This window comes from Aedes albopictus, chromosome 3 (genome assembly GCF_035046485.1).
Source record: "Aedes albopictus strain Foshan chromosome 3, AalbF5, whole genome shotgun sequence".
Taxonomy (NCBI): domain Eukaryota; kingdom Metazoa; phylum Arthropoda; class Insecta; order Diptera; family Culicidae; genus Aedes; species Aedes albopictus.
The window spans coordinates 197,558,176-197,574,550 of record NC_085138.1 but is presented as its reverse complement, the minus strand read 5'-3'; the positions used below and the strand labels follow the sequence as shown (position 1 = coordinate 197,574,550).

Below are 16,375 nucleotides of genomic sequence, written 5' to 3'. Positions count from 1 at the left end.
AGACAAATAAAACACCAGCATATCACTACTGTTTGGACATATATTTATTTTGCAAATTCAAAGGTTTCACGCCATAAATAAAGCGCTTACTCAGCAGTGTATGTTTATTTGTATTGTATATGTATAGTTTAATGTTTATTAATTGCGCTGTTAACTAAATTTGCTTAGTAAATTAACCCTTAAACTATAGAAGGTAATCGTGACCAAAATAAAAAAGGGCAATGAATCAACCACTGTTGGTGTGTGAACTGTTAGAAATTTCCAAAGAAGGTCGATGGCTGAATGTACTACAGAAGGTAATACAGAAAATTGCGAATACAAGAAATCTTATCTTATTCCTATTCTCTGTACTCTCTTCAACGGTAAGCTAAACTGTATTTTACGATCTACATTTGTATCATGGGCAAACACTTCCGTTCTACTTTTATTGCCAACGCACGGAGGTTTACTGCCTATTTCCGGAAATAGAAAAACGAATCCTAACTCGCATATTTATAATGTATAGTTTATACAGCACTATCCCAGCCCCTACGTTTACGGCGAAGGCGAATCGTATTCCTCATCGGTTGTACCATATTTATCCTCCTGCGAGCCTTTCGTTCGGTCACTCCGTTTTACAAAGTCCATCGCTGATTCGGCCAGAGCCTTTTGAATCATTTCCCGCTCGCTTAGTTGTGCAAAACCTACGGAATGAGGGTCTGATTAGTTTGTCACATCTCTAGCTGGGAAAGTTTCGACATGAACTCACTACCATCATCGGTGTACGAAGATTCCAGCAGGGATTGGTAAAACTCCGATACCGGTTCTTCGCGCGGGCGATTTTCGTTTTTACCAGTTCCCGATGTGCTAGCACCACTGTCAGCTCCATGTTCGGCCGCAGGATTGGACACTATTTTAGATTTTTTTGGTAATAATTCTGTGCTGGGTTTATCCACACTGAAGAAAGAAAATCAAACATGTATAAATTGATTGCGGGATTGTTTATTGGAATTGTTGATGTTATGTACTCAGTTGAACTGGGTGTTATATATATATATATTTTTCTCTAACGAAGGCTGCTTATTCAGCAACTTCTATGCTCCTTTATTAAGCTCGTTGTTAGTTTAACACAAGTTCAGGCCTTAGCTTCTTAAAGCTGAGATAAAATTGTTATGAAATTTGGTCAGCGTCAAATCACGAGCGACATTGGGTTTTTAGATAGCACTTTTGATGATTGGGTTTTTAGTGTATGCTTTGTCACGGAAAAAAAAGTTCTTAATTTAAAGACCATACTTACGGAGAGTTCAAATTGCGTTTCTTTCGTCTATTACTGTTGTTGAAGAAATATTGAACCGAACAGGAGGTTTCCGGGAGGGAACTATCCATTTCGAAGGAGCTGTTTTTCGAACTCGACGAACAGCTTCCCTGGTTGAAAGAATGGTTCGATGGCGATGGAGACGACGATTTCCGGAGTTCGCACAATAACGACTCCGAGTACGACGTTGCAGCTTCCAGACTCTGTTTCGGTGATTTCTCCGGGCTCACCGATGTACTGCTACAACCATCAGCTCCACCTCCGCCGCCACCGCCGAGATCGCTGGATGTGACGGTACTGGCTACTGTGCTTTTGCCGTTCTTACCGGAATTTTTACGCATATTATCACGACACCACTGCAAGTACGATTCTCTAGCTATTTGCTCTTCGATTGCTTCGTTGGTTGCTTCCCAGTCAGTGGTTTTTAGCTTATCCTCGAACATGGTTTGCTCGATTTCCAACTCTTCGCTCATTCGGACTGCATCTGACATTTGCTTGATGTCTAACTCGTCGGGCCTGTAACCCGCTAAACCTAATCCGACTCCGACTGACGCTTTGTACGGATCTAATATTGCATTGTAGTGCGAACACCGTTGATAGGACAACCGCAGCGGTTCGTTTCCATTGTTCAATTGTTCGGAATTGAAAATGTTGATTGGTTCTGTGAATCGAAAGACAAAGACATGTTACAATCTGGATCTATATAAAATGTTACAATAAAAAAATATAACTATTTACGTGGACAACCAAAACTAAATTGTTTACATCAAATTCAAATTTTCCTAAATTTTCAATGAGCTCGATAACAAATGATCAATTTTGGTTTATTGCATGAAAAAGAGTCTAGCCAAAATAAGGATTGAGGAATCCCATTTGCACTAAGCCATAATCTTCATCTCAAAATACAGTCATCTACTCACCTAGTTGATAGCAATACAGCTCCACCGAACGGTTGTACATTTCCGACATTGCTTGAATCTCAATGTGATTTCCATGAACGTGATTCGCCCGTTTCCTAGTCACATAATTGTTGATATCTTCCGTCACAAATTGTGCAAAATATTCTCGATTTTGGTACTGTGAAGGAAGAAGTAGTTTATTTCATGGCTCAGGCTTACCCTCGAGCGTCACTTACTATGTAATCCATGGTCTGTTGCCGAATCATTTCGTGCATGTCTTGATCGCCAAAGATTTGCATGGAAATAGCCCTGAACAAGCATGCACCATCCTCAACCATGTCCTTGATGACAAATCCTCTCTCGGACATAATTTTGACGAAGGCATCGTCCCGCTTCTTCCACTCGTCCGGACTCAGCTGGGCGTCTTTTTGGCCAACGTGTTCGTCCCCACTGTTGTATCCGGACAGGGCTTCTTCGATTGCTGCCTTCAAATTGATCGAATTGCTGCTGTTGCTGCCCGTGGCCACCACATTTAGATTGCTGCTCGACGGGATCGCACTCATCGGGGACCGGCCACCGGCATTTCCCATCGGACTGGAACATGACGGTGCAGCTTGCTTCTTGTTGCTTACCGTGGGTAGCACAGGGGGATAGCTAGGCGATGGGTTTTTGTCCCGTTCACGATTTTCTCTCTTGTGGTGGTGATCTCGTTTGGTGCGACCAAGGCTGAAAAATATATTGTATCCGTTAGAGCTTTTTTAAAATAACCTATACTTTTACATAATCAGAAAGTAATCATAATACTTTCAAAAGAATTTTCAATCTTCATAAGGAAATCGAAAAAAAAAGCAGCTAGAATCCTAGCAAAAAAATACCTCACAAAATATACTCAATTCGATTAAAATAACAGGCAATTGAAGGGGATAGAAGCAAAGGGGTGTAAGTAGCAAAACCCCACTTTTGAGTAGATGAGATTTAAAGTTTTTACCAAATTTTCATCTCATACAAAATGTAAGAGTTTCAAAGTCGACCCTATTTTTTTCGATTTATTGCAATTTTTCTAATCATCGTAAAAATTTATCTTAAAAAAGTTACTAAAGTTTGAAATCTGAAGATTTTTTTATAAGCTCAATTCAAAATCGACAAAATATGCACTTACACCCCTTTGCATCTGAGCCCCTCAATTAAATTGTATCAAAAATGCTTCAAACACGCTGAATAAACAAATAAATTATGTTCGATCATTGCGAAAACGCACTGAACACAAATTATCTCCAACATATCTCAATAACGTCAATGAGCATACAAACAAAAACAACCTTGCTCACCACACTATGCATCATCATTAGCTCAGGGACAGCTATGCTAGCCGCCAACAACTGCTGTTGTAGCACACCTGAACATAACATAGACAGCAGTGAACAGTCATCACTGGGATAGTTATGATTCGGACGACCATCACTAGATGAGCAATAAGTGCAAAGCGTGTGGAGTAAAATTCTCATGTACACAGAAAATCGAACCAAAAGGAAAGAAAAAAATCAATGCCAGCTAGCTTGCAACTAGTCATACGCTACTGGTGGACATGGTGTAAGCTCCCTGCTGTACCTTTGGGCCAGGGGTTACCAAATTTTACTGAAGCATGTAAACGTTTTTTTTTTTTTTATCTGTATTAACGAGATTTTTAACCCTAGGCTAGTTCATCTCGGGACCCACGCTTTACTTCCCTTCCGCAGGAAGAACTCACATATTGTGAGTTTGTCGGGAGTGGGATTTGATCCCAGGTCCTCGGCGTGATAGTCACGTGTTCTAACCATCCAACCAGGTCCGCTCCACATGTAAACGATTACAAAAGAATATAGATTTTGCTTGTGGACTTTCTCTTTCAATTATTGCAATGTAATGGTTCACTATTCAACTACTTTTGCAGTTACAAATCAAAAGATGATTATTTTGACCATTTTTCTGAGATCTGAGTACCTACTTTTTGTGGTTTAGTAACAGGTTACTGCTCAAGCGAATACTTTTTAAACCTACTAGGAATTTTGGAAGATGACACTTGTCGATTCTGTAGAAGTGGCGAGGAAGCTTCGGAACATTTATTGTGTAACTGTGATGCACTTTTCCATGAAAGGTGCATATAGTTTGATAAGAGTGTAATACAACCATCAGACGTATGGATGACTTTTATTCGTTATACATTATATTCGATTTGTAATACCTTTTACTGGGATCATGGCCTACAGGGGCCCGCCACAATAGATCAACAATTGGTCGCAGTGGAAATGTACCCAACAGGGAAAAAAACACTAATAATTTACCCATCTGTACAAGCACGTTCACATGTGAAGAACTAGCTTTAAGTTAAAATACACAAGAATAAAAAGACAAACATACATATGTATTAGGGTGGGTCAACATTGTATGGGAAAATTTAAAATTGATCAAATTCAATCAGATCAAAGTTTTTTAGATGCTCTCTTCAAGGTCCCAAACAACTGTGCAAAATTTGGGCATGATTGGCTTGGCCTACATTTTGCGTATCGCGATTGAAGTTTGTATGGGATTTTACATGGAAAACATGTTTTTTCGTATTTTTCTTGAAAGTTGCTAAAAAGTGTCCTATACCATATAATTTCTAATGTAAAAGTATAGCCCAGGATTTGTCGAAAAACTTTGTCGAAGACCGCAAAGCGTTCCGACGCATGTGGAAAAAGATTTACTCCTGGCAATTCTGGCCAAAAATTGAGATTTTATTATTGATGATATTCGTTTACCTGTTAAGGACGCGTAGTGCGTCGTCAGCATCATTGAAATCTCGCTCGAAATTTCAAAGTGATAAAACTCAGTCACCAAAGCGCATACTTGTATGAAAATGTATCATCTCATATGCTCATTCGTGGTGAATATAATGATACTTTTTCAGCTGGGAGACTGCAGAATTGCCCGTTTTTATCACTTCAAAAAACGCGAGGCAAACAATCATTGACAACGAAGGAGAAACAAAAAACCTTCATCTGATAACGACCTCTATGACCCACGATAATACATGTCCAATAACCTGGCTCAAAGATTTACACCAAGATCCATCTCATATATGGAGTTTCAAAATAAACGCAGTTTCTTCTTATTCTTCATTTGTAATTAGATTACCGTGAAATGGAGTGTGTTAAGAATTCATGGGGTGTTAAGGGATTCATCTTCACACATACTTTGAAAAATCGCCAAACCGTATAAAAATTGATGTACTTATTCCAAATTCGCTTCAAATGTGTGTTGGAAATAAAGGCATACTATGAAGATTACAACTCATTAAAATACGTTTTAACTGGACACTAGACATCAAAATAGAACGGCATTGCTTTTTATCAATTTCGCCCCCATTGAAACATTCATTGTTGTGGTAAGAAATATTATTAGGAAAAATATGTGAGTAATCGTAAGGTGTTCTACAACTCATTTCAAACGAAACTAGGGTAAAATATTTGATGTAGCTAAGGTGGTTTTCGAACGCCGAAAAAAGTCTAGTTTCATAAACTGGTGGGGTGTTAGGGGATTAAATTTCTCATATAACTTTTTTATTTGTGTCATGAAGTTTTGAGGCGATTCATTCATTATATAGCAGTTACTATTCTGAATGACGTATTACGGATTTCATTTTGGGTCATAGACATCCCAACAGTTGCTATGGATGATAAATTCAACTAATACAGTATAGATCTTAAACAAGTAGATTGGTATATATAATTAAAAAATTGGTCAAACATTTATTACTCATTGCCACAATAGACCCCTCTTTACAGAAGTTTGTGTTCTTTAGGTGTTTTGTTATGTTTCAACGAAGGCGTATTCTTTAAGATGGATTTTTCGTCTGTTTTCTTATTTAAATATTAATAAAGATTGGCACTAAAGGGTGACAGCTTTTTGAAAATGTGGAATATACTCATTTGTTCCATATATTATGTAAACCAGACTGCCACTAACTCTTGCAAAAGAAAGTATTTATGAAGATGACTTATGGCTGCTAAAATATCTCAGAAATTAAAATACAACCTGGAACATCGCTGATCCGGAGTAGCAATATCAGCATTGAATACACAGTTTACACCCTGGGCCATCCAATGATAGTTGCATATAAAACATTTCAATGTAAATGAGCTTTTAAGTGAACAAAAAATTGTACAAAAAATTAACGTTATTTTTTCAGAATTCGAGGCTTTAAAAAAACTCATATACAGAGGTAGATGATAAGGAAACTGTCCCTGCACCTTCACTGCCCCCACTCGCATAACAGTCCCATTTGACTTTTCATCACTTTTGAGTTAACGTTATGAATAGTCATCATTTTTGATGTACTTCCAAAAACAACAATAAAAATTACGAATTTTTATGTCAATGTGTGAAAAAAATACCAAGTTATGAGCGTCCCATATCAAAAGTACCCGCATAACAGTCCCATCATGGATTTTTGCGTTACGTAACACAAAACTGAACAACTTTGTAGTGATTGTAATATTTTTTACAGTTATATATTCATGTGCAAAGCAATCTGTGAAAGTTTCGAGATGATCTAAATATTTTTCAAATTTTGGCGATTTTTTAAAGTTTTATATGGAAACAAGTTTTCAAACTTCAAATGCCGTTTTCTGAATTCCTACTTTTTGCAAATGGGACTGTTATGCGAGTGGGGGCAGTTCAGGACTATGATAATCTTTTTCGGTGATGTTCAACAAATATTGCAGTCACTGTTTATATTTATCCATTTTTATCTTTCTTTGAAATATAAGAACTTTTACATTCATTCCCTTAAATTCCTTAACACCCCATTTTCATATTTTCCAAAAATTGGCACATTTTGTTACATATCTTCAATTTCTCCAAAAAATCGTCAAATTTTGTAATTTATATGCGTAGCAGGCAGCAAGACAAAGATCGGACTGCTTTTCCTGAAAGTTTTAAGAAGTAGAACCCATGAATTAATGAGGTCGAAATTTGTTTCCGTCCCTTAACACCTTATTTTACGGTATTTATTCTCAACGATAACCTATTGGTAAATACTAGAAATCCTCTACATAGAGATGAGCGGAAGTTACATACGTCGATTCGGCAACGCTGTTTGTTTCGTTTACAACAGCTGCCAAAACTTGCTACAAAGCTAGATGTTCAAACTTTGTGCGTGACTTCGTTGTGGTTCAAGTTGTTTTGTTTACATTTTTTAACTATGGTAGAATTTTTTTTCCAAAATTTTGTTGAAATAGCGGAGTAATCGAAGAAATCTGAAATTCATTGCAAAAGTGTTACGCTAATCATATCGGCAGAAGTGAAGCAAGAAGCAGCAATGGATGTTTTTTCGACAAGTTCAGCAACAAAAGTGTCGTCATAAGCATGAGCTTTTGAAAGCAGAATTAATAAATTTTTATCTTTTTCTAAACATACATATGCCGCCAATATCTCGATATTAAAAATAAATATTTTTTTATTTATTTAGTTCCGATTGCAATACCGTTCAAACAACGCCTTCCTACGAACAATAATCATGTTCATTTGGCTCACACTTTGACAGTTCTCTCTGCACGATTGGCTCACAATGGCCGCCTCCGCAGATCTCTATAATGTAGGATTACTAGTAAATACCTTACATCAGGTAAAGAATGCGACTGACTGTTATATAAAATAGAGGTAGAGTAATGCGGAGCAAAAGTTCGCACCTAACAGACTTCACAAAATAACTAATAAACGAAAAGAAAACAATATCATTTTTCTTCGTTAAACGGGTCCCTATCATGTTGCCTTCAAAACGTAGTACTAGATTTTTTCGCGTTCCTTTTGTAGTTTTAGTAATACAAATTGTTAAAACAAGTACTCTCATGCAAACTTTTGCCCCATAGTGGGGGCAAAAGTTCGCAATATGCGGGGCAAAAGTTCGCACCTTGTACAGGATAGTTTATTGGTGTGATGTTCATTTATTTCACGTTAGTTCATGTTCGTCTTTTCACTCTAGCCATGAAATCTGTTCCTTCTGTTCTTAGCATTACGGCCCAACTGGAATACGACCTGGTGTTCAGCTTTGGTATAGAATGTGTTTTATGATGACTTCCCCAACTATTAACCAAGAGCTGTCCTTTCCTGCGTTACTGAAGTTTTCAAACTACATTGTGGGGTAATTATAGAGATAAAGGGTAAGTCGTTAATTATTGTGCTACCTTCAACTGATTCGCAAATTGTCTACAGTTAACGAAACGAAACCAAAATTTTACAGTAGTTTAGTATGTATATGTATGTATTTCAACTTTTTGGTATAGGTTCAAATTTAGGATGTGCTTTAGTGAAATTCACGACATTTTCAATCAACGCCCTCCATGTGGACATGTTCAGGCTCCACTTGAAACAAATAATTAAAGCTCTCTGGTTTGTTTATGCACATCCTCGTGCGCATCGTGCATGGTTTTCACCCAGCTCTAAGCTTATGTTTCACTGGAAACCGTTCCTAAAACCATAGAAAACAAATGTTTATGCTAGCATACTGCATATGTGTAAACAGCAGCAATCGTCATTTCAAATGAAATAACCCAACTAGCAACCATTTGTAGATGGCGCAACGATCGTTTTCAAATCGCTTGAGTCCAGCTGTCAAACATTAGTTATGGTTATGTTTTTGTTTTTCCCATCGATTTGAAGTGAAGATCGGAAATATTTAAGCGGCATCGGTGGTATTGTACTTTGAGTGGTTGCCTCTCACCTCATTAGGTCTAACTTCAGTCCAAGCCGCTGGCCGTCTGAGCAGAGCATGCCTTAAGATGGGAAATATCTAAAGCCGTTGGTCCCACTCCTGTGTTGATAGGTTCGATCTGTGGGGTTTAGGTGATGTGCCCACTGACCGTCCGCATTTGCAACAAATGATATATAGAAGGTGTTGGTTGGCCAAATAGAAGAAGGCCATGGCCATATGAGTGAAAATCTGCAGCTCGCCGGAAGCAACAAGCACATTGAAATTGGGATGCGTACAGTTTTTCCGAAAAGTTGCAGCTTAACTCCGATATTCCGAAGCTCATCAACGAAAATAAGGTGGACGAAATTCAGCTCTTGGAAGCTTTTTAGTTAACCCCTTTGCGCTTGAAGTTCACCGGCCACCTTTTCCTTGACGGGCAGCCGTTGCCATGATGGAAAATTTCATCAACTACTAACGGGAAGAGTAATTATTGCTTCAATATTGAGTATGCTATTTAACACCGCTAGCCATGATGGTCTCCCATAGCGGAAGGTCCGAAAGAGCTTGAAACTATTGAGAAATCATCATGTCTACAGGTCGTAAGCCCTGATAAAGTGTGGAACGTTTTGATGGCTGTGATCCCTGACCATCATGTCAAAAACCCAGGGATACCCAAGTGACCATACTGTTAGGGTGTAGGGGTTGCATGTGTGAGGCGCACATATTGACAGGCATTGCTATGGACCGTTAGGGCTGAGTAGGGTCGGGGAATGGATCTACGATTGCTGAATTATACTGAAAAAGTCGTGATTCAGCAGTGGTGGCACCGCTTTCCGCTTTTGTTCGGCCTTGGTGGTTTGTGCGGGGTGGTGCGTGTCGGTGTGTGTGTGCTTTGTGCGTGCGGTACATACGGCTTCAGCAGGGTGGTTACTTGGGTAGTGTGGGATAATTGGGTTTGGGACTGAGGAGGTCGTCGTTAATAAGGCCGACATCATTGAGTGCGCAGTGTTGGCGGTTGTATTGGTGACGATTTCTTCTGCCTTAAGATTTTATTTATACCACGCACAGACTTTTGGGAAGAGGGAGTACTTTGTAATGCAAGAGAGGGATTTAAACTTTGCGTTACGGGTTGGGTAAGGTCATGCAGCTAGAAGCAACCCAGGTGACCGTGCGGCTCGGGTCGTGATGGATGCATGAGTGCAGTGTGTGTGAGGTGCGCTACCCTGTGGGTGCAGTTGATTCCGGGTTGGAGTGGAAAGAGACCCTACTCTACCCTAGATCGGTTTCGGTTGTACGGGCGGGGTAGTGTTTGTCTTATTTGTGACGTGTTGTGCGTGATTTGCGGCCCGAGCTGCGTGGTTACTTGGGAAGTATTGTGCTCTGCAATCTAGATTTTGGTTTTAAGGTGAAGCCATGGCTGGGCTGTGCCTCGAATTTGTTGGGCGCAGGTCGGGACGTTGCTTCATTGTATCTTCGCTTTAATACTAATATTCCTTGTTTGATTAACTGACTATTATGTACAGGCGCTTAACTCATTCTATTTCATAGATTGCCAGATTTAAGGGTAATGGTTTAATAGGGTGTTAGCAATCAGAGTGGATTAGAACGAGTTGGCGCCTACAATACACCAACACTAACACACACACTCTAATACTTACACGCACACATGCACCTACAACTAGCTGTAAAAGACCAGTGGGCGGGACAATGGTGCCTACCCAACAGTTGTAGGTGGGGTGTTTGGCTTAGCTACATGACTTGGTCCGGCAAGCCCATAAACATCAATTGGTAGACGTATTGCCTAGTGAAAAGACAACGCAGATGGGCGAAAGCCAGGGGATGCGTTGATAATAGCAGAATATTGAGTATGCTATTTCTCTCAATGTATTATACAATTGATTGATTGATTGATTTGTCTTTATTTGAGAGACTTTCAGCCCTTGGCTGGTTCGTCTCTTTATGTATTATACAAGTGATCATTTAATGTTTCAATTAGTAATGCTCAATAGATACTATTATAAACAGGAAGTAAATATAAAAAAGTAACCAAAACACAGGCTTTGTTTTGTTTTGAAGCATGACAGATTGCTTCGCGCACGCACAGTTGAACCGAGTCAGCTGATTCATACTGCCGCAACCAGTTGCATAGATGGCAGTAGTGAGCAGCCAGTTTTCAACGTATCTGGTTTACACATGATTTTGTTGAAAAAATGTTCTAGCATAAACATCTGTTATCTGTGCTAAAAACTATTGACGAACATTAAGGTGTCTCTATAATGTATAATCATCAATTGTTCCAAGGCGCGATACCATGATTTTTTATTTTTGCATGTGATTGTACAACATCTTTTTTAGAACTGTTAACTAAATTTATTCTATATCAACCGGAATCTCACTGATAACTGCTTCATTATTGTTGAAGAGCAGTAAGCTGCGTCAATCCTAGTAGTCATAGGTTTTATTTGAATTAATAAATGTTCACTTTTCTTCCAACCATCAACCGAACTGGACGTTCTTCTTGCGCACTCCCAATAGGTTATGGGCCGACGTGCGAACGTTCTGTTAGGAAGTTTCTAGAAGTCAGCAAGATTTTTTCAAAAGAAGATTTTTCCATCAAGCAGTGAAGATGAATTCCAGCGCAAACGGATCAAGCGGCACCGGAAGTTACCAGTCGATATCAAGCCTGCCCGGGATTGAACGCCTCATCGGTCGCGAGAATTGGGCAACCTGGAAGTTTGCGGTGCAAACCTACTTGGAGCTCGAAGATCTCTGGAGTGCGGTGAAACCGGCGCGGATGGATGACGGTACCTTTGAAGCGGTAGAAGCTGGCAAGGATCGGAAGGCGCGTGCGAAGATCATCCTGCTGTTGGAACCGGTGAACTACGTCCACGTCCGGGAAGCAGGAACAGCTCAGCAAGTATGGTCCAAACTGGAGAAAGCTTTCGAGGACTCGGGTCTAACCAGGCGAGTCGGGCTTCTTCATAAGCTGATCAAAACGGAGCTGTCATCGTGTGATTCCATGGCCGACTACGTCAATCAAATCGTGACGACAGCGCACCAGCTGGACGGGATTGGATTCGCGATTTCTGAAGAGTGGGTTGGCACGTTATTGCTGGCCGGGCTCCCCGATGAGTATCGTCCCATGATCATGGCCCTCGAGAACTCAGGAACACCGATCACCGGAGATGCCATCAAAACGAAGTTGCTCCAAGAGGTCCAGGTTCCGTGCGTGGATTCGGCACTGGCTACGGGTAAAAGCGGTAGCAGAAATGGCATTGTCGGCTGCGGTACAAGAGGCTTCGTGGTGGAGAGGACTGGTGTCGCAGTTTGGTGAGACGGACGCAATCGAGCTACGCTGTGACAATCAGAGCACAATCTGTATCGCGCGGAATGGCGGATACACACCCCGGACGAAACATATAGACATCCGGCACCATTACATCCGTGATGCGTTGGACCGGAAAATCATCCAGTTGAACTACGTCAACACTGAGGAGCAGGTTGCCGATGGTTTGACCAAGCCACTACAACGAGTCAAGCTTGAACGTAACCGAAAAGCGATGGGTTTACTCAACTGAAGACGCAAGCTTAAGGAGGAGTGTTGAAGAGCAGTAAGCTGCGTCAATCCTAGTAGTCATAGGTTTTATTTGAATTAATAAATGTTCACTTTTCTTCCAACCATCAACCGAACTGCACGTTCTTCTTGCGCACTCCCAATAATTATATGTAAACAATAAACTATAAGGAAAAACTGTGCAAAATTAGATTAATTTTGGTGAAGTAGGAAAAAAGTTACGTTAGTTTGAAAATAGCACAAAGCCAAGGGCTGAAAGTCTCTTTAATAAAGTCAAATCAATCAATCAAAATGGCGCAATAATTATCGACTTACCCTTTACATTTTGCACAAAATACATGAAAAAAAAAACACAAATATGCAGCAAAACTGTTGAACGAGACCGTAATCGAATCTTATCCCCGTCAGTATGGTGATGAGTTATAGCTGTCAATTTACAAACTAAGCTATGAAAGACCCCGATAAAATTGATGAACATAAGAACTTCAGAAACATACGAAAAGACACGACGAGGATGACGAAGAAAGTGTTTTAATAGTTATTTATGTAACGAGTTGCAAAAAGTTGATTTTTTCAGCACGAGTCGTACATTTATCCAACGAGGCTTGCCGAGTTGCATTATGAACATTATACAACTATTTTTCATTATGCAACTCATTTCAGTTGCATTATGAGCCAATTCGGAAAAATTGGCCATTATGATACCAAAATGAGTTATATAAAATGTAAATTATGATATTGAATTGCATAAAATGTTTTTCAAGCCATTTTTCATTTCTTGATCTAAATGAATGAATATAAAGTTTGCCTTACAAAGGAACTTCTCACTAAACTAAGTTCAAATCCACTGCCGGAACGATTTCAGGGTGCATACTACACAGATTATACATATATAGTAGTTTCTATACGAAATCATCATTGCTTCAAAGATTCTGTATTTATATTGATGTACTAGATTCAGAAATCTAGTGAGAACTTTTGCCCCACAGCTAGGGGTAGTCGGGGTAATTTGGCCAATGGGGCAATATGAGCACCTCATGAAAAACACATAATATCTTGTAATTTCTGCAAATTCACCTTACAGATCTAACACCGGCTTGATATTGAAGCGATTGAGACGTTAGAACGATGCGAACTTTTGCCCCACTGTCGAGGTTTTAACAATGTCCCTTTCTGCAAGAAACACTAGTAGTTTATCGTTTATTCGAGTGCACCTCTCGAACTACTATGGAATAACGATTCTCCGACATCAAGAGGTTATGAGATTCTTCTTTTTCCTGTTACTACAAATTTTTATTCCAAAAGGTCCAAAAATTCTATCAAAACACCTAGAAAAACATTTTTCGCATAACTCTGCCAAACCATAACGAAATCATTCCAATTTTTATGAACGAGTTACTGACCTGATTATGTGTCGAACCCATACAGATTTGTTTGGGTTTCTAACTTGTGCTCAGAAAAAGAGCCACTGCAAACTTTTGCCCCGCATTACTCTAGCAGATACCTCGATTGCCCTAATAAATTATAAATTTGCGTAAAAAATGCGCTAAAAACTAGCAAACGTCATTTTTATGTTTCAATTAGCTCAGATTTTCATTGTTGTGAACCGCACAGACTTTGCGCTTGCGAACCCCTGTATGGACTGTTTCGGAAGCAAACGAGCAGACACAATGAATAAGATGGCGATCCGTATGAATCTTCCTTGCCCATTCCTGCACTTTATATGGAGCACTTCTAAACCGATTCTGTGCGCACTCAAGAACAATCTACCGTCCACCGCAAATCCAGTGCCCGATGCCCTTCCGGAAAGCATTAGAACGGCATCTATAAATACCCCTCCTTCTTTGGGTGGGTATTTTTGGAACATCTTCTAATGCAACAGCAGTAACAACATAGGGAGGAAGCATCCAGAATAAGGAAAACACGAAATGCAGCAGCTACTTACTTTTTGTGGGGGCTCCTCCTGTGGCGAACATTTTCCGAGTCGAAATTGTGCGGAGTGTGCACCCGTTTTTCCCTTGGGAGTGGCTGAAAGAAACACGATGATCACAGTTTCGGGATTTCACTATCGCACGGAGGGGTCTGGTTTCTTACTTGACTCTCTGACGTCGACAGCTGATTCAGGACAACATTCCGATGAGTGTTCCGACCCACCACCGATCCGTTCTGGACCAGGTTCTGCGAAGTGGTCCCCTCTTGGCCATCTTCCGCACTACTCTGATTTACCACCACAGGTTTGATCGTCATGGTCGAATTTCAGGCACCACACTTTCACCCTTCCATGAGATTTTTCCCGAAAACAAATTTTTCAGCAATCGCGCACTAATGGCGTTTCCACGACGAACACTTTTTCCACTGTTCCGCACTCTTTTTTTCCTTCTAATAACGACGACGATGATTGAACTTGTACATGGCTGCCGAGCAGAGTGACACAACGACAGAAAACTTTTGCACAGGCTGCTTTGCGTTTGCTTTGCCACCAGACCAAACCAGCAGAAGAGTGTTCAAAACGCTCAGAGCACACACGAAAAAAAAGGAAAATATTTACGTTTGATGAGCTGTAGCACCAGCACTGCTGATGGGACGGGGAAAACTCCTCCTCGGGGGCGCTCGCTCACACAAAGAAACTTCGCGACGACGACAACGACCCGAACTCGAGAAAGAGCAACAAAAGACTGCGACCAAAACATCGTCGCGCTGACAGTGACAGCCAGGGGATCCGCATGCGGCAAGGTAGGCCTACTGCTCATCTTTTGCGAGTGTGTTAGTGTGACTGGCAACGCGACCAGAAGTCTAGTCGAATCCTGCTTGGAAATCGGTTTGTTTTGTCGATGGGGGTGGCCCGCGAAATCGCATTGTGTTGTTTGGGAAGGCCCGCTCGATGCATGTTAGGTAGGCGTAGTTTGTTCGAGTTTGACGTGCCTGCACCTTCCCTGGTGACAGCGGGTCAGGTTGGTTGCTATAAAATGGCATAACGTTTGCGATAAAAAGTTACCGAGGGGTAACAATCTTAAGATACACTGAGCCAAAACATCCACTTTAAGCGTCCTCACTGAAAAAAATCGACACGATCGATTAATGTGTTTTGGCTTGTGAGCTGAGTCAAAAGCGTCCACGTTAGTTTGATGTTTTTTTCCAATGGATTGTGTGTAATTTACACGTTTGAATAATCTGATTCATAACATGGATCCCGCAGCAAAGCTTACATCACCGAATCAAATGTAACTCACTTCAATATAATTTTTGTTGCACTTGGAGTTCAAGTAGCACTACCTTTAACTGAATCCATCAGCCAAGACATTCAAATCTCATATGTAATATGATTGAAAATGAAGTAATTTTTCAATCGAATTTGCGCTACTGTTTTTTTTCCAAATGCATATCATAACTGGTTACACATGAGCCATGAAAAAACCGTCAAACTTCAACGGTTTTTCATAATGGCCAATCAACTGGTGGAAAATACAGCTGAGTTGCAGCTCACCCTCGTAAGTAAAAAATATTCCTACAAAATTAAATTAAGTTTCAATTTATATAGAACCAATTAATTAATTTGCTGCCAAATTATCGTTTTTTACAGGCATTGCGTGTAGAATCCGTGATCCAACATTGATGTTGGCAACCCGCGAGGTGAAATGGCGTCTAGCAGCAAAGGATTTTTTCAGCCTTCCGTAACCAGACTGGTCACGTCGCCGAAAGAACGACCAGGCGAAGATTCTTCAGTAGAGAACAGGAGAGGTCGGCGGCTCCGCGGGGCAGGATGCGCATAAGGTGGTATTTACAGTTAGTGATTATGCGGGGACTCATTACGGTTAAGATGGACCTAACTGCATTTATTGTCCGGGGTACTCGAAGTGATTGGCCTAAAACCGGGTCTAGTAGGATGCTTCATTCGGCGA

At 40.4% G+C, this 16,375-nt stretch overlaps 1 protein-coding gene across 2 annotated transcripts; it reads right to left on the bottom strand.

The window, feature by feature from the left end:
* Window positions 1-22: 22 nt before the first annotated feature.
* Window positions 23-15,157, bottom strand: LOC115260369 (OTU domain-containing protein 5-B-like). 2 transcript variants are annotated; one of them, XM_062858256.1, is made up of 7 exons: window positions 14,571-15,157; window positions 14,422-14,504; window positions 2,430-2,919; window positions 2,215-2,371; window positions 1,277-1,955; window positions 752-936; window positions 23-683 (listed from the first exon to the last, which is right to left on the bottom strand). In XM_062858256.1, the coding sequence occupies exons 1-7, from the start codon at window positions 14,721-14,723 to the stop codon at window positions 535-537; spliced, it is 1,896 nt and encodes a 631-aa protein (XP_062714240.1). In that variant the 5' UTR covers window positions 14,724-15,157; the 3' UTR covers window positions 23-534. The 2 variants fall into 2 exon arrangements, with proteins under 2 accessions (XP_062714240.1, XP_062714239.1); XM_062858255.1 differs by having other exon boundaries at window positions 749-936; window positions 14,571-15,156.
* Between the last annotated feature and the right edge of the window lie 1,218 nt (window positions 15,158-16,375).